The sequence below is a fragment of the Dipodomys merriami genome, unplaced genomic scaffold (genome assembly GCF_024711535.1).
Source record: "Dipodomys merriami isolate MVZ:Mamm:240054 unplaced genomic scaffold, mDipMer1.0.p SCAF_188, whole genome shotgun sequence".
Taxonomy (NCBI): Eukaryota; Metazoa; Chordata; class Mammalia; order Rodentia; family Heteromyidae; genus Dipodomys; species Dipodomys merriami.
In genome coordinates this window covers 1620049-1637909 of record NW_027203248.1, presented here as the reverse complement: position 1 = coordinate 1637909, position 17861 = coordinate 1620049, and the positions used below count along the sequence as shown (strand labels likewise).

At 38.2% G+C, this 17861-nt stretch overlaps 1 protein-coding gene across 4 annotated transcripts in view; it reads right to left on the bottom strand.

Moving 5' to 3' along the window:
- Nucleotides 1-17861, bottom strand: part of Dgkh (diacylglycerol kinase eta) — a 170246-nt gene that overhangs the window by 37014 nt on the left and 115371 nt on the right. For all 4 annotated transcript variants that reach the window (XM_070026700.1, XM_070026703.1, XM_070026702.1 and 1 more), the window contains exons 14-18: nucleotides 14120-14205; nucleotides 10126-10225; nucleotides 7606-7879; nucleotides 5397-5519; nucleotides 1265-1396 (exon numbers count right to left, since the gene is read on the bottom strand). In XM_070026700.1, the coding sequence (XP_069882801.1) occupies nucleotides 1265-1396; nucleotides 5397-5519; nucleotides 7606-7879; nucleotides 10126-10225; nucleotides 14120-14205 (715 nt within the window). The remainder of the gene's footprint in view (nucleotides 1-1264; nucleotides 1397-5396; nucleotides 5520-7605; nucleotides 7880-10125; nucleotides 10226-14119; nucleotides 14206-17861) is intronic.

Sequence of the window (17861 nt, the reverse complement as noted above, 5' to 3'; positions counted from 1 at the left end):
TCTGGTGGTTAATTGGAGATAAGAGTCTCAGAATTTCCTGTTCAGGCTGACTTTGAATCTCAATCCTCAAATTTCAGCCTCCTGAGAGGCTAGGATTATAGGTGTGAGCCACCAGCACCCAGCTTTTACCCATTGTTTTAACTAGTAATATGTAGTTGGTTATAAAATAATCAAGATGGGTAGAGACTGTGAAGATCAAGGTTGGAAGCCAACCTAGATCTTTTTCAGTCCTACTTGGAAAATATTTATGTTTAAAAAAAGGCTGGGAATGTGGCTCAAGTGTGAGACATTGAATTCAAACTAGATTATCCAGGGGTGAAGGGGAATGTAGAGGCGAAAAGCCTTCTCCTATCTGCCCTACAGGAACTCATTCCTTTTCATGTCTAAATAATAATCCAGTGTGTGTATATACTTCGTGTCAATCTATACACCTCATGTGTATTTGGGTTATTTCCCCTTTGAATTTTTAATAGTCATGGAAAAGTTCTCATTTAGAAATAATTTTCAGTTCTCTTGGATAATATACCTAGTATATTGATTGACTGATTTTATGATAACTCTCTGTTCAATTTTTTTAAAGTGTCAACATGCCTTTCAGAAGGACTGCACCATTTTACATTTTGCTTACATAGTGGAAATACCTATTCAGCTCCGCAGTAATTTTGTCACATCCTTGCCAAGATTTGTTATTCAATCAAAGTCTATCTCAGCTGCATCAAATAAGCTGGCATAGTGTATTTTTGCTTCCACTCACCTCAAAATATTTTCTCTAGTTTCCTCTATAACTTTTTCTTTGACCTATACATGTCCACATACCTGACCTCTACTTGTTTATTCCCCAAATCTTATTTTCTTATTGATTCCTACTTTTACTCCATTGTGGTGGGAGAACATATTTTTAGGCTAAAAATGTCTATAGAAAGATGAATGGCTTAAACTCAAATGGAAGCTGCAAAGATACGTAAAGGTCATAACAGTTAAAAATCAAATTTACTTTGAGTACTTAATAATTCAGAATCCTAGGCCAAACGCTAAAACTGAGAATTTCCCAGGGCAAGGCCCAGAGACAGTAAGTTTTAATATTTCCTACCTGTTTATCACATATAGAAAAAATTCTGGATCTGGATTTTTACAGCCAAGTACACCAGGGACAGTCTCTTAAAGGTATGTTTATCTTTAAGACACATTTCTATAGTTCATGGAAATAAATACACATTTTCACAGACAGACTTAAAAATAGACCATGTTTCAGAATCTGTATTACCTGGGCAAATTATTCTAGTATTGAGAACTGGGAGGTTTTCTTTGGTGGCAGTCACTGCTGACCCAGGAACAGAATCAGCGTGGGGACAGCCACGATATGCCCTGGCATCTGGAGACCGAGGCGCAGTTCGGACTGTTGGCAAAAAGTCCACATTATAAAAATAATGATGATGATACTGTCTTAATGGTATTATACTACGTAAGTTTCATTTACATATAAAATATACTTCATATTAAAAATTACACATATTAAAATTATGTATTTACTTGGTTATACGTAATTTTTATGTACAATGATATATCGATAAAGGCATAAGACAAGCAAACATCTATAAGTTTGAGACATGAAAAAACAAAATATCTATTTTAAAATCAATCACTGGGAGTGAAAATATTAATTGTACTTATCTATTCTTTGGCTATTTCATTTTCATTTTGTTAAGATACTCTGGAAGGAACGAACTGAGGCAGATGTCCTGGTCTCTCTGATCTGAAACTGATGACGTTCAATAGAATATATAGATGTCTATCATAACTAAAATCCAGTACACTCAAGTTGAATGTGGCTATCCCACATTGAAGACAACTAGAAAATCTGAAGCCTGATGATTCTGAAAATGACACATATGTGTTCTTATGTACACTACAAATATAAGCCTTTTCCTATTGAGTGAATGATATTTAACTGATGTAACTCCCAGAGCTAAGCGTGAAACAGGAATTAATCATGTTCCTAAAAATAGAAGGAAACATAGTATTTATTTTCAAATCCATGTACTTTCCCTACCTTTCTCAATGATTTATTCAAAATGATGATCTACCCCAGTTGTATTTTAATCTTACAAAAGCATAGTGTATTTAAAAATTATCCGAAAACATAATTACACTCAAAGAAAACAACAAAAGGGAAGGTTTAATTCTGCCTAAACTGTATTAGCTTAAGGAAGTGCAAATAGTACCTTTAACTAATTTAGAAGCTATTGGAAGGTATTAAAAAAAAACAGTAATACTCAAATTTAATTTTACAGTACTCTAAAACTTAATTCTCTTCACTCTCCTTCAGATTAATTACAAACTAACTATATTAACCTTATACTTTATTGACTCTATTTAAAACAGTCCTGGTTTCATTAAAGGAAAGTATCAGAATAGCCACTCTCTTCTCTTTCTTTCTTCACAAACGGGGCTTCTGGAGCTAATTTCTAATTAAAAAAAACTTTTGATACTCATCTTTGATAAAAAGCAGGAACTGTAGCAATGACTAAAACTAATGTTCTATTCCAAGTGATTAAATTAGTGTTTCTAGGTTCTTCATAATTAAAATATCTCATTGATCACACAAATATACTGTACTTCTCTTATCTGAGACCTGCACATTGTCATAACATTTAATAATGATTAGGAAGTGTGCTTCAACAAAGTAATAATTTTTTCCCAAAACTTCACTATAGACACACTTTCGCTATTGCTATTGATTTCCAATAGGCTGGCCCTTCAATGAAAATTAAGATCAACTATGGTATCATTAAAGTCTCTTAAATCTACCCCTTGCATGACCCATCAAGTAAGTTTAAATATGGTATACAGTCTTTTCTCATCTCAAAATATTGTCTCTAATTCCCTTCATATTTTCTTAGGTGTAACCAGAGAAACACAAGGTTTGAAATCAAGTGAGAGACTGGTAGAGGAATGAAGGCTAGGCTGTGTTTTTAGGACAGGATGCAATGAAGAGTACTTGTAGCACCATAGGAACAACACATAAAAAGAAAAGCTCTACAATAGGATTTATCTTAAAAGTAGTGAAAACCTGGTACAGAACTGTACTTACTTATTTAGGCAGTAGTGGAGATTGAACTCAGGGGCTCATGAAAAATTATCCCTTGTGTCATGTCACACTTTTTGCTTCTGAACTGGTTTTTTTAGATAGGGTTGTGAGTTTTTGGTCAGGTTGGCTTTGGAATTCAGTATTCCTATCTCTATCTCTTGAGTAACTGGGAGCACAGTTAAATGGACCACTACACTTGGCTTGTTCTAGACACAGGATCTTTTGGATTGTTTGTTCAGGCTGGCCTTGAAACGCAATTCTATCTCTTTCTTCTCAAGTAGCTAGGATTACAAAACATACACTACTGCATGCAGCTGCAATTACTTATTTGTTTTTTTTTGTTGTTTGTTTTTTTGTTTTTTTTTGGTCCAGTCGTGGGGCTTGTACTCTGGGGCTGGGCGCTGTCCCTCAGCTCTTCAGCTCAAGGCTAGCCCTCTACCACTTGAGCCACAGCGCCACTTCTGGCTTTTTTCTTTTTGCTTATGTGGTGCTAAGGAATTGAACCCAGGGCCTCAGGCATGCAAGGCATGCGCTCTACCATTGAGCCACCTTCCCAGCCCCACTTATTTGTTTTTTTAAGATAATTTTTTAATTGTTATTATAAAGATGATGTACAGAGCAGTTACAGTGACCTAAGACCAGGAATGAGTGCATCTCTTTTTGGAAAAAATTAGTTTTTCTCCCAGTTTTTCTCTTGGGTCCCACCCATAAGTTGTAGAGTTCATTTTCCACAGTGTCCAGTAAGTACCACTGATGCATTTGTTCACCTGTGTCCCGCCATCTCTGTGTGGAACTGCTTTTTAAACCAATCATAAAGCACCACACAAATGCCAGTACTTGGTGTGTGTGTGTGTGTGTGTGTGTGTGTGTGTGTGTGTGTGTGTGTGTGTGTGTGTGTGTGTGTGTGTGTGTGTGTGTGTGTGTGTGTGTGTGTGTGTGTGTGTGTATGTATACATATATACATATATATAATAGTGTCCTAACAGTTTCCTGGAAACTCACATATAGTAACTTACTTAACCTCGACCACAGCATTGGCATGTTATTTATAATCCATATTGTACAATGAGAAAATTACAGGGAGATTTTACACTGTCGGCTCAAGTCCATAGATAACAAATGTCAAAGAAAAAGTTAAATGAAAATCTCAATGCAAGTCTATAATTATTATGCAAGATATAATCATGTTGACTTTCCATGTGTAGCAGGTACTTACTTTCAAATAAGCTCATCTTTACTAATACTTTCCTTTCTGCTTTGTTTGATCCCAGTAAAGAAAAACATTTTGCTTATACAACAAATATTAAAAGTATAAATTCATCTTCCATTGAAAACAAGATAAGAGAATATTTTTCAAGCAATAATATTGATTTTTTTCTGGCAAGAATAATTTCAGAAAAGAAAGATTATATCAATGTCCTGTGGGCTTAAAGTTTGATTTAGTGACAAGGAATAACAGTCTAGAAGTCAGTCAATGAATCTCAAGGACTGCTGAACCACTTATAGTCCAAATTTGGGGCCATAGGGACCTGCAGCTTCTCTACAACTCCTAAACAAGTCTGAGGACTAAAGTAGGGGTAGCTTAGGTGTTTCTTCCTCTTCCTATAGGAAAGCAAAGGTATTTATCTTTAATCCTGCTACCTTCTTTAGGGAATGTGTGAGAGGACTGTATAATAGTCTAAATAATTTGTTACTTTTGTTACTTTGATGTTTGTGAAGAGCTAAATTTGAAGAGCCAATTAAGTTTCAAAAAACTTTTTCAAAAATAAAAACAAAGGGCTGGGAAGGTGGCTCCATGGTAGAGTGTTTGTTTACCTCACATGAATGAGGCCCTGGGTTCAATTCCTCAGCACCACATAAACAGAAAAAAAATTCTGGAAGTGGTGCTGTGGCTCAAGTGGTAGATCGCTTGCCTTGAGCTGAAGAGCTCAGGGACAAACAAAAACAAAAACAAAAACCCCAAAGAGCTGGATACTAGCACCTCAAGTCTGTAAGCCTAGCTACTTATGAAAGCTAAGATCTCAATTTCAGGTTCATAGCCAACCTGGACAAGAAAGTCTGTGAGTCTCTTATCTCCAATTAGCTACCAAAAGTCTATTAGTGGAATTGTGGCTCAAGTGATAAGAGTGCCAGCCTTGAGTGGAAGAAGCTAAGGACAGCACCAAGCCCTGTGTTCAAGCCCCAATACTGACACAACAAAGAAACAAATAAATATTAAACCACAAATAGTCCATTTTGACACTGATTTGCCTAAAAGCAAAATGGCATCACCTTGAATTGCAAAACAATGGTGTGATAGTTTTCCTACCAGTGAGCGGCTCTCTGTTATCATCAGCCCTGGCTTCATCCTTAGGCCCATCTATGCCTGCTCCATGGGAATCGCAGGGCTGGCTAGCTGGCTCCCAGGGCCCGACTGTCGGCTCCTCCATCACTTTAAGTGGGAAAAAGATATGTATGTTTGCATAAGTGAAAGCAAATCCATTCATAGGCAAGATACAATTAGGAAAGAAAAATTAAAAGATCAAAAAACTAGCAAATAAGTACTATGTGGTAATAAATTTGAGAGTGATGCTTGTAAGTATAGAGATTATAAAGTTGTTAAACTTAATATTTACAAGAATAAGAACTCCACAAAAACTTTACACAATGAAATGAAAGTTCTATTATAAGATACAATATTCAAAGAGTTTTTTGAACATTAATTACTCTTAATTAACTTTTTATCACCAAAATTCAAAGAGAAATGCATCCTATTAACATAAAAATTAAAATGTGGTAAAAGCTCATATATACTGTGGAAAGCAGAATAAACATTTAGAAAGTTATTGCTAAGAACATATTTCCTACATTTGCAATGTAGTTAATTTAATATGATTTATTTTCTTTAAGAATTCAAGAGATTCTAATCAAGTAAAAGACATTTAAACTTTTAGAAATATTATTTGTCTTATGTAGATTAAAAATAGGTGTGTGTGTGTGTGTGTGTGTGTGTGTGTGTGTGTGTGTGTGTGTGTGTGTGTGTGTGTGTGTGTGTGTGTGTGTGTGTGTGTGTGTGTGTGTGTGTGTGTGTGTGTGTGTGTGTGTGTGTGTGTGTGTGTGTGTGTCCTAGGACTGGTCCCTGAGTTTTTTCACTTAAGGCTGATGTTCTACTGCTTGAGTCATAGCTCCATTTTGGGCTTTTGAGTAGTTAATTGGAGATAAGAGACTCATGGAATTGCCTACTCAACGACCTTCGAACTACCATCTTCAGATATCAGCTTCCAGAGTAGTAAGAATTATAAGTAGGAGCCACTTGTGCCGGATTAAAAATACAAATATAAGAGCTGGGTGCCCAACAGCTCCTGCCTGTAATCCTAGCGACTCAGGAGGCTGAGATCTGAGGATCAGAGTTCAAAGCCAGCCCAGGCAGGCAAGTCTGTGAGACTCTTATCTCCAATTAATTTCAATGAAACACCAAAAAAAGCCTTAATTAGAGCTGTAGCTCAAGTGGTAGAGTGCTAGTCTCGATCACAAAAGGCTCAGGGACAGTGTCTAGACCCAGAGTTCAAGCCCCAGGCCCAGCACCAAAAATAAATAAATAAACAAATAAGTAAATTTAATTTTCTACTTTTTTTTGGAATGTAATCCTAGGAATGGAACCCACTCCTGTGCTAGGCAAGTTCACTACCAAATGTCCAGCTCTCATCTTATTTCTGAGAATTAATGCATCATTCATATTCTAGTTTTTGGTATTAAAACCATAAATAAAATTAAGTATAAATATCTTTTGGTAGATTTTTTTCTATCATATATATATATATATATATATATATATATGTAGGTATATATATTTTTTTCTTTGCTGGTAATGGGGCCTGCACTCTGGGCCTGTCCCTCAGCTCTTTAGCTCAAGGCTATTGCTCTACCACTTGAGCCACAGTGCCACTTCTGGCTTTTTCTGCTTATGTGGTGTTGAGGAATAGAACCCAATGCCTCATGCCTGCACTTCTGGCTTTTTCTGCTTATGTGGTGCTGAGGAATAGAACCCAAGGCCTCATGCATGCAAGGCAAGCACTCTACCACTGAGCTACCTTCCCAGGCTCTATCATATATTTTTTTGACAGTGCTGGGATTTGAACTCAGGACAGCAAGCTTGCTAGGAAGGCAGGTGTTCTACCACTTGAACCATACTCTAAGCTCTTTTTGCTTTCATTATCTTTCTGTCTTCCTTCCTACCAGCCTGGGCTGTAGGTCTCCTGTTTACAGCCAGGTGCCTAGAGGACTGGTTCCTGCTACCAAGTCCAGTTTATTGGTTGATAAGAGAGGAATCTCACAAGTTTTTTTTTTGCCTGGGTTGACCTCCAACAGCCAATTTTTCCCTATCACTGCTCCTGAGTAGCTAGGATTGTAGGTATAAGCAATCATGCCCAGCTTAAAATGCTTTTAAGCATGTCCAACGTGATCATCACAAAACTTCCACAGCACTTGCAACAGGAATGCCGCCAACTTCTCGCAGAGCTCATTTTGTGAACGTGTACCTTTTCCGGCCTCTTCAATGACTTGCCTCACTGCCTTCTTTAAACTGTTCGCACGTAGCATTATCTCCCTAGGTTTGACAGCTTTCTGGGAGGAGGGTTTTGTGATGTCATCCAAGAGCTGGTCTTTGCTTTCACACAAGGACTCTTCACTGGAAGATTCCACAGTATCTTCTTCTAGGATGGCAGGGCCCATGCCTGGGAGGACAGGAGCAGTCTGGCAATCTGTGTGCAAGGCTTGTAGTAGTTGTTCCAGCTTCTCATTGAGGACTGAACACTGGGAAACCAAAAAAGACAGCTATGAGCAAGGAATTCAAGTGTGTGTGCCATTGTCAAATGCAATACAAGGAGTGTCTTATGTAAGATGTTCTGAGTATCAGTCTAATCACTAAATAGAAAAGCACAAAAGTCAGTTATCACCTTTTATTTTATTTTCTTTCTGGGAGTATCTATTTTAACACTTGGTAGAGAGTTAAAGTAACAATTTAGAGGTGTTTGACTTGGAAGAAAAATTTATGTATGGATGCTTACTATTAACTATTAATTGTCTGTGTATATAACTTATATCTGGGACGTTGTAGAGTATATTCGCCATTGAAAAATAGCCTAATTCTTTGTAAACTCCTCCCGCCACTTTTTTTTGTTTGTTTTTTTGCAGTAACAGGGCTTGAATCCCAGGCCTTGTGTTTGTTTGCTACCACTTAAGCCACACAAACCCTTATCACTTTTTGCTTTTCTTTTTAAATTTTTTTTTCTTTTTTGTTTTTGCTGGTCCTGGGGCTTGAACTCAGGGCCTGGGTGCTGTCCCTGAGCTTCTTTGTGCTCGAAGCTAACTTGAGCCACAGTGCTATTTCTGGTGTTTTCTGAGTAGTTTATTGAAGATAAGAGTCTCACAGACTTTCCTGTCTGGGCTGGCTCCGAACCACGATCCTCAGCTCTCAGCTGAGTAGCTAGGATTACAGGCATGAGCCACTGGCGCCTGACCCACTTTTTGCTTTTATTTTGTTTTTGACATAAGACCTCAGTAATTTAGCCTAAACTGGCCTCCAATTCTTGATCCTCCTGCTTCTGCCCCACCAGGTAGCTGTGATTACAGGCATGTACCAACATCCCTAGCTTAAACTTCTGAATTATACTTCTAGAATCGTTGAGACTCTATTCCACTTAAAATACTTAAAACCTACCTTTGCATAGATATTACTCTTAAAAGAATGCAACAAATATTTTACCATAAAGTGTCACAGAATATTAAAAAGTAATATTATATATAAAACACTAAAAACAATTTGGTTTTTTAAAAAGGAATTGGTTTATGGCACCATTTTCAGTGTTATTAGCCTCAGCTTAGCTGAACCTTGTCAAGATGTTCAAGTGGTGGTTTACAAAGGAGTGAACAAAGAAAGGGCAAGAAAAAAAATAGGCTGCCTTGTGCAAGTGGCTCAGTACTATAATTTTAGCTACTCAGGAGGCTGAGATATGAGAATCAAAGTTTAAAACCAGGCCAGGCAGTAAAGGCTGTTAACTCCAAAGGCTATTAACTCCAATTATCCAGCAAAAAAAGCCAGAGTGGAGCTGTTATTCAAGTAGTAGGGCACAAGTCTTAAGTGAGAAAGATAAGGAAAAGTGCCCAGGCCCTGAGATCAAGACTTAATACTGGGACAAAAAGAAAATGAAAATGCACAGAAGGAAGAAAGAAGAGAGATATTGAAAGAATACCAAGCACTTGGCCCTTGGTTACTCTGCCTTTCTTGTTTGATGACAGGTTTGGGAGTGAAGTTAATATTGCCCCCTAGTGTACACACCTTTTGTCTCCACAGTCAATTTTCCAATCCTTTCAGGACAGTCACAGCAGAAAATTTAGTGGCTAAGTGTAGCTAAGAGACAGCTTCTGATTTCTGAAATTCTCCAAAAATAGAATGGAATGCTTGAAAAGTGTGTGTTTATGTCCTTTCTTTCCCTGCTATTCATCAAGCCACCATTTCTTAATAAGCTCAAAGATACCCATGTCTTTGTTAAATGGCTCTCCCATAAACTTAATGAAAGGTGGTCACTTTGAGGGTCAATAAGCTATGGTTATTTTAGCATCAGAAAGCTCATGAAGGAGAAAAATAGCAATGCAGGAAATGAACTTTTACAAGAGACCCAGGACCATATCTACAGTCCAAGGAATCCAAGCACCTGTGCTTGTAGGAAATGCACATTTTGAAGTCCACTTGGAAATAGAAAGCTGTTTCTCTCCACTAAAACCCACCTAACACAGCATCCTCCTCCAAAATGTCAATCACCAGAACTAAGACCGGCATTATAAAATTTGGTTTGTTATATGTTTTGAACCATGCAGTTTTGTTACACAGTAAGGAAAACATGAATTAGAATACTTTCAAAATCCTCATATCTGATCAAAAGTCATTTTTTCTCTTGCTTTAGGTGTCAAGGAAACCATCTAGCCAGTTCAGCTTTAGAACATGGCTCAATGTTGGCCTTGTGGGAACGAGTTGGCAGACCCTGAAGTGTCCCCCTTACTTTGCTGGCAACGGCTTCGGCTACCACTGCATTTTCCATCCTTTTGTCATATTCCTTCTCTACTTTGGCAACAAAGTCCTTTACAGTTTCGCAGAGAATCCTTTGAGGAAAGAAATTGTACAGTTCAGTAAACTTGGTTGATTTGCTCTAGCTTATAAACACATGTAAAAATAAGCACAATTAGCTAAACTAAAATACCTAGATCATTGGTATATAAGTGTGTCCTTTTATCCACTGTGTAATATGCCTTACATGAGTTTAGGACCTTCTTTGTTGTTGTTTATTTGTTTTCTTCACTGTATTTTTTGCCTTTTCTTTTTATTGGTACTGTGGATGGAACCCAGGACATTGCACTTGCTAGGTAAGTGCTTTGCCACTGAGTTACATCCCAGTACAAGTTTAGGACCTTCTAAGTGAGGATTAGATACATGGATAAACTCTGCTCTCTGTGATTTAAATTACAGTAATGTTAAGTTTTAACAAGCCTTTCTGAAGCATTGAAAGTCTTAGAACAGTACTTTCAGATCCCTTTAAAAAATCATGCAGAGCCAGGTGCAAATGGCTCACACTTGTAATCCTAACTACACAGGAGGCTGAGATCTGAGGATTGATGTTCAAAAGCAGCCAAAGCAGGACAGTCTATAAAATCCTTATCTACAATTAATCAGCAAAAAGCCAGAAGCTAAGCTCTGGCTCATGTGGTAGAGAGCTAATCTTGAGTAAAAAAGCTGAGATAGCACCCAGACCCTGAGTTCAAGCTTCAATAGCATGCATGTGCTTGCGCGCGCGCACGCGCACACACACACACACACACACACACTTATCTTCCACACCTGCTGTTTAGATTATGAACTGCAGAGGTGAACTAAAGAGAATATTTACATTGTCACTGTAGGACAATGGGGTGTCCCAGTAACACACGTGTTCCTAGTAAGAGAAAAAGGCTGCCTATTGTACTATACACCAGCCTGACAATGGAACTGAGTTATATAGCCTTCTGTAACTCCATTCACTGTCTCCCAATACAACACTAATTTAGGTCTCTTTAGTGTCAAAATTCACTTGTTTGTTACTTTTCATTACATTTGGTTTCTTTGCAATAAAAGTAAACCATAAGAGAAAATAACCTGTAACACTAATAAATCTATCTTTCTAAAGTCTTCAGAGACAGGCACGGGTGGCTCACACCTGTAATCCTAGCTTTTCAGAAGGCTGAGATCTGAGGACCACAGTTTGCAGCCAGCTTGGACAGAAAAGTCTGTGAGACTCTTATCTCCAATTAAGTACTAAAAAGAGCTGAAGTAGAGCTATGGCTCAAGTGATAGAGTGCTAGCCATGAGGAAAAAACAAACAACTCAGAGACAGTGTCTAGGCCCTAAGTTTAAGCCCCAGGACTGAAACAAAAAAAAAGTTTTTGGATCTGGGGTTGGATTACCAACCAAATTATAGTATATATAAAATGAAGAGTACACAATGATCAAACACAACAAACATAAAAGTTAATAGAATGGTGGTCATATAAAATAGTCACTTCAATATATTAAAAATAATTCTTTTATAATTCATTATGTCTCTGAAAAGCAACTTTTTCAACTTTCCATCGTTTTAGCAATCACTTCTGACATGTCCTAAAAACACAGGACAAGGGGAGCACAGCCAAATATCTACAGAGACCACACAAGTAAAAGGTGGGTATGAACTGCGCCCAGGATGAGAAAGACAATAGGGATTGCTGAGTGCTGGGGCAAACTGAAAATCTGTGTACATTCTGTAATGCAACACAACTCATTAAACAAACAAATTAACCAGCAGCAATGCCAGAAACAATTTGTTCCCATCTCCACCTGTGCCAACCACTTGCCAGTCCCTGCCTCAAGCTGGTTCTTCTTTCCTACTGTTTGTGAATCTGTCATCCAAGAGTCATGCTACACTTGTCCTTCTGCGAGTAGTAAACTTGTTTGCAATGATTTATCTTGTGTGTCCTTTTCCTTGCACATTAAGTATGTAAATATTGGAATGTTTCTACTTTCCCTCTTTGTCTTTCCTTCTTCCCCTTCATCTTCACTTTGTTTTGGAAAACTTTCTATTATCTTTAAGTAATGGTACAAAAGAGTTGTCCTTTGACAAAGCAATTTATGTATACAACGCATCTTGATCAATGTTACCTCTTTCAACATTGTCAATCATCTTCTCTTTCTATATAATAAAAGTATTTGGTTATTAAGCCAGAATTTAAAAGCATTCTTTTATTTTCAGTTGAAATTTTCAGTGGGTTTTACCAGTGCCTCCAGCCGACTTGTCTGTTCTCATGACATCAGTATAGGATGCTTCAAAATGAAATTCTAAATTCCAGCCGGGAAGCATTTAGGAAAATAACACCAAGTGGGTTTGGCTCCATGTATAGACTCAACTTAACTAAAATCTGATGAATAACTTTCAATCCATATCTAATGCAATTTAAACATGCTGAGAAATGTCATTTAAAACATCTCATTGATATTTTCCTAACTAATGTTGTTTATAGAAATAATAAATTGTGGGGGAAAATGAGGCAGGGGGTAACTGTTTAAAAAGAAATGCACTCATTACCTTACTTATGAAACTGTAACTCCCCTGGTTCATCACTTTTACAATAAATTTTTTTAAAAATAATAAAGTAATGAAACACAATTTCCATTTTATAATCACAAATACTTTCTTGAACAGACCATTAGATTATAATTAAAGTCTAAACTAGTTTGTACAACTTGCGCCAAATGTTTCAAATTAAGCAGCCTCTGGTTGGGCACTGGTGACTTATGCCTGTGGTCCTAGCTATTCACGAGGCTGAGATCTGAGGATTGCAGATCTAAGCCAGCCCATGCAGGACAGTCTGTGAAACTTTTGTCTCCAATTATCTACCCAAAAAGCTGAAAGTGGAGCTGTGGCTCAAGTGGTAGATATTACACGGATAGTGCCCAAGCCTAGAGTTCAAGCCCCAGACAGACAGACAGACACACACACACACACACACACACACATTACATATATTATATATAGTTCACACAGCATATATCAATTATATATTATACATTATATATTATATATAACAAAAAACAAAACAGAAAACATAGCATCTAAATATACTCCATTGCAAATAAGAGGCTAATGTGATTTTTTAAAACTCAATTCAAATTTATTTTATTTTACTTTTTTATTTTGTGCTAGTACTGGGGCTTGAATCAGGGCTTCAAACCCTTGGTTGGCCTATTTGCTCTACTACTTGAGCCACACTTCTGCTTTTTACTTTTTGCTGGTTAGCTGGAGATAAGAGTCTCTGATTTGTCCTTCCTGGCTGGCTTTAAACTGGGATCTTAAAAAAAGAAAGAAAGAAGGGAGGGAGGGAGGAAGGGAAGGAAGGGAAGGGAAGAAGGAAGCGAAGGGAGGAAGGGAGAAAAGAAGGGAGGAAGGAAGGAAGGGAGGGAGGGAGGGAGGGAGGGAGGGAGGGAGGGAGGGAGGGAGGGAGGACGGAAGGAAGGAAGGAAGGAAGGAAGGAAGGAAGGAAGGAAGGAAGGAAGGAAGGAAGGAAGGAAGGAAGGAACTCAATAGATATTACCTTCAAAAAAAGACCTGGGGGCAAGGAAGGTGGCTCAGTGGTAGAGTGCTTGCCTTGCAAGCATGAGGCCCTGGGTTCGATTCCTCAGCACCACATAAGCAGAAAAAGCTGGAAGTGGGCACTGTGGCTCAAGTGGTAGAGCTCTTGCCTTCAGCTGAAAAGCTGAGGGACAATACCCAGGCCCAGAGTTCAGGCCCCACAACTGACAAAAAGAACAAACAAACCTGTTATCTTCAGATCTCAGCCTCCTACATAGCTAGGATTACAGGTGTGAGCACACTGCACCCAACTGAGTTCAAATTTAGTATTTTAATTTGTAAGCTACTTCACTGATAAGAAGACAATCACAGCGACAGGTCAAGTCGCCCACAGAACCGTGACAGCCCTAGCTTCACTCACTTGGCAGATGATATGACCACTGCATCTTCATCAGAGTTGAGGATTTTTGTAAGGTGACTTGCAACTGAGTCTTCATAAATTGTCATCTGAAAAAAAAAAAGAAAAAAAACCTATATCATTGCTGCTGCTGGTGTTTATAAATCAAAGCAAATCAACCAAGTTTACTGAACTGTAGAATTACTTTTCTCAAAGGATTCTCTGCCAAACTGTAAAGGCTTTGTTGTATAACTACTTACAGATAAAAATAAATATACAGACAACAGACAGACAAAAAGACAGACAGACAGACAGGTAAAGAGTAGTTCCCCTCTCCCCATCCCCCAAAAAAGGACAAAGAAAAGTTTGTCTGGAGGAATGGCTCAGGCAGTAGAGTGCCAGCCTAGCAAGTATAAGGCATAGCCAAAAAATAAAGTAAAATTTAATAATTTTGACGAAACCATTGTCTTACTGTCATGAATGCAAATATACAATCATATAAGTAAATATATCTCTTAAATATTCAAAATTTCAAATGCCAAATATACTCTCTGTCTCTATATATACTGTCGTATATATATGTATATATGTAAGTCATATAGATGTCTGTATATGACTTTTTCTATTTGATTCAAACTTTAAAATCTCATTTAAAGAGTACATCTTCCTGCTATCCAAAAATATGCACAAGATTTAAATAATCTCATTTTCAGCAACACCCGTCAAATGTTTGCTTCAAATACATTCCAAATCACAAGCTCAGAATCTTTGAGTTTTAAATGTAGGACTCTGATTCTCTTCTGTCTCACTCAGATAGCTTTTCACTGCCTTTCTCATCAATTATATATTTATGAAGATACAACTGAAGGCTGGGCACTGTGGTGCATGAGCTCAGCTACTTGGGGAGCATAGGTAGGAAGGTAACAATCCAAAACTGGCATAAGCCAAAATGATACCCTACCTGAAAAGTTACTAACACAAAAATGGGCTAAGAGTGTGGCTCAAGTGGTAGATAGCCTGCCTGGCAAGCATCAAGCCCTGCAAGCCCTGAGGTCAAGCCCTAATAATACAAAAATAGATATAATTAAAGACATAATTAATATCCTTCCTGCCTAGTCTCTTCTCAAAAGAACCATAGTGTTAAATTACATTCAAGTCTACCAGTGGTCCCTCTGTATGTTACTATTAAATTTCTATCTTACCTCCTTCAAAGGCAGATTATGAAAAAGCAAGAAAGGAGAGGAAGCCAGGCACCAGCGGCTCACGCCTATAATCCTAGCTACTCAGGAGGTTGAGATCTGAGGATTGTGGTTCAAAGCCAGGCAAGGCAGGAAAGTCCGTGAGACTCTTATCTCCAATAAACCACCAGAAAACCGGAAGTGGTGCTGTGGCTCAAGTGGTAGAGCGCTCACCTTGAGCAGAAGAGCTCAGGGACAGAGCCCAGACTCAGAGTTCAAGCCCCATGATTGACCAAAAGAAAAAAGAAAAGAAAAGAAAAGAGAAGAGAAGAGAAAAGAAAAGGAGAGGAAGGTGGAACTTCAAAGTTACATACAATACTGTATTAGACCCAAAATCCACTTTATTAGTCTGCTGATTTAACCATCAGAAATGGTATCTTTAAAGATCAGAAAAGTAAAACTACAACTTCTAAAAATACAAAATAGGGAGATGATGTTCAGTTTTATTCTCTTCTCTGTGGGAAAATATTTTAAATCATTACTCATGCCATTAACAAATGAATGAATGAATGAATGCCAGTTGATTCATTTATTAATGTCCTGTAGAGCCATATGAAACCAATACCTAAAGAAATCCAAGTCTTTAATCCATTAAAGATAAATAAAAACAAAATTTATCATCTCTTTCAGAAGAAAATCTGTCCAAGGATGAAAATTATAGATGTCACTTTTTAACCTACTTCCAAGTCGGTTCACTTAGCAAGGTTGAAAGTTTAGTAATAATCACAGCTGACATTTTTCATTGTGTACTGGACTATCAAATTATGCCTTTTTAATATGCTTACCCTTTCACCGTCCTGTTTTACAGCCAAGGAGCCTGAGGCAACATCAGCTGAGTGTTTTACCAATGGCCTATACCCAGAGAAGCACGACAAGCTGAGAAGCTCTAGCTCACTTCTCAGGTATTTCAAAGGCCCAAAAGTCCATCAGAGGGTGTCAGGCCTTGCTCAGCAGCAAGAACATTTACTGTCATCTTGACCTATGCTACCCTTTGTTTTGAAAGTACATTTTAAAAAATACCAGTTTCAGCCAGGTGCCGGTGGCTCACGCCTATAATCCTAGCTACTCAGGAGGCTGAGAACTAAGGATCACAGTTCAAAGCCAGCCCAGGCAGGAAAGTCTATGAGACTCTTATCTCCAATAAACCACTAGAAAACTGAAAGTGGTGCTGTGGCTCAAGCAGTAGAGCACTAGCCTGGAGCTGAAGAGCTGAGGGACAGCACCCAAGCCCAGAGTTCAAGCCCCACAACCGACAAAATAAAATAAAATTAAAGAAAATACCAGTTTCATTCATAGCCCATTGAACTTTAAAAAAAAAAGAGTAGATTTCCTTCAGGTGTTCATAATTACAACCCATCTTCATAATGTGATTACACAGAAATGATAGAAATAAATTTTCTGCCTCTATTTTATACATTGGGAAATTGACATTTCTGAAGTAAGCAGCATTAAGTAGTAGATTTTTTTGGTTTTTTGGTTTTTGGTTTCTGCCAGTCCTGGAGCTTGAATTCACGCCTGGGCACTGTCCCTGAGCTTCTGAGGCTCAAAGCTAGTGTTCTGCCACTTGAGCCACAACACCTAATTATTTCTTGTGGATGAGACCCTAAGCCTACCCCCCCCCACCCCCGCAATGCCCTGCCAGCCTGGTCCTCCTTCAGGCTGTCTGTAAGCTAAGCTAGGCCAGACCAGCAGCCAGACTGACCATAGGGCTTAGAGTCAGTCAGCCCCTGCCTGGCCCTTCTGGCTTTTTCTGAGTAGTTTATTGCAGGTAAGAGTCTTTCCTGCCTGGCCTGGTTCTGAACCATGATCCTCAGATCTCAGCATCGTGAGTAGCTAGGATTACAGTCCTGAGCTACCAATGCCCACCTTTCCTTTTTTCTTTTTGGCAAGAAAAGTAGTAACCTTTACAAAAATATTACTGAGAAAAGATTTGTTTCTATAAAAACATGACTGATGGTCATAACTAGGTAGGATAATGAAGGTAAAAATGTTGGAAATGAAGCAGGAAATATCTTAATTTTCAATAGCAATTCTGCATCTAACTTCACATTTAAAAATTTTATATCAGAAAAAGATTTTAAAACTTCAATGAGTTTTGCTAAGTAACAGCCCCAGATCTCTAGTGACCACTCCCTGCCTCAGTTTTGACAAGATCATAATTTTATTTTTGACAAATGTTTTCATTATGAAACGAACTTGAATATTCCTGAGGAAAAAATAAGTTATTATAGATCAAATGCTCTTAATAAGCCAGAGAAGAATCCTCTGGCATTTGGACTCTGTTGTAAATCAATTCTGGTTTTAAGGTTTAATAAGAATGCTAAGCCTGGGCTGGGAAGGTGGCTCAGTGATAGGGCGCTTGCCTTGCATGCATGAGGGCCTGGGTTTGATTCCTCAGCACCACATAAGGAGAAAAAAGCTGAAAGTGGCGCTGTGGCTCAAGTGGTAGGGGGCTAGCCTTGAGCTGAAGAGCTGAGGGGCAGCGCCCAGGCTCAGAGTTCAGGCCCCACAACTGAAAAAAAAAATGT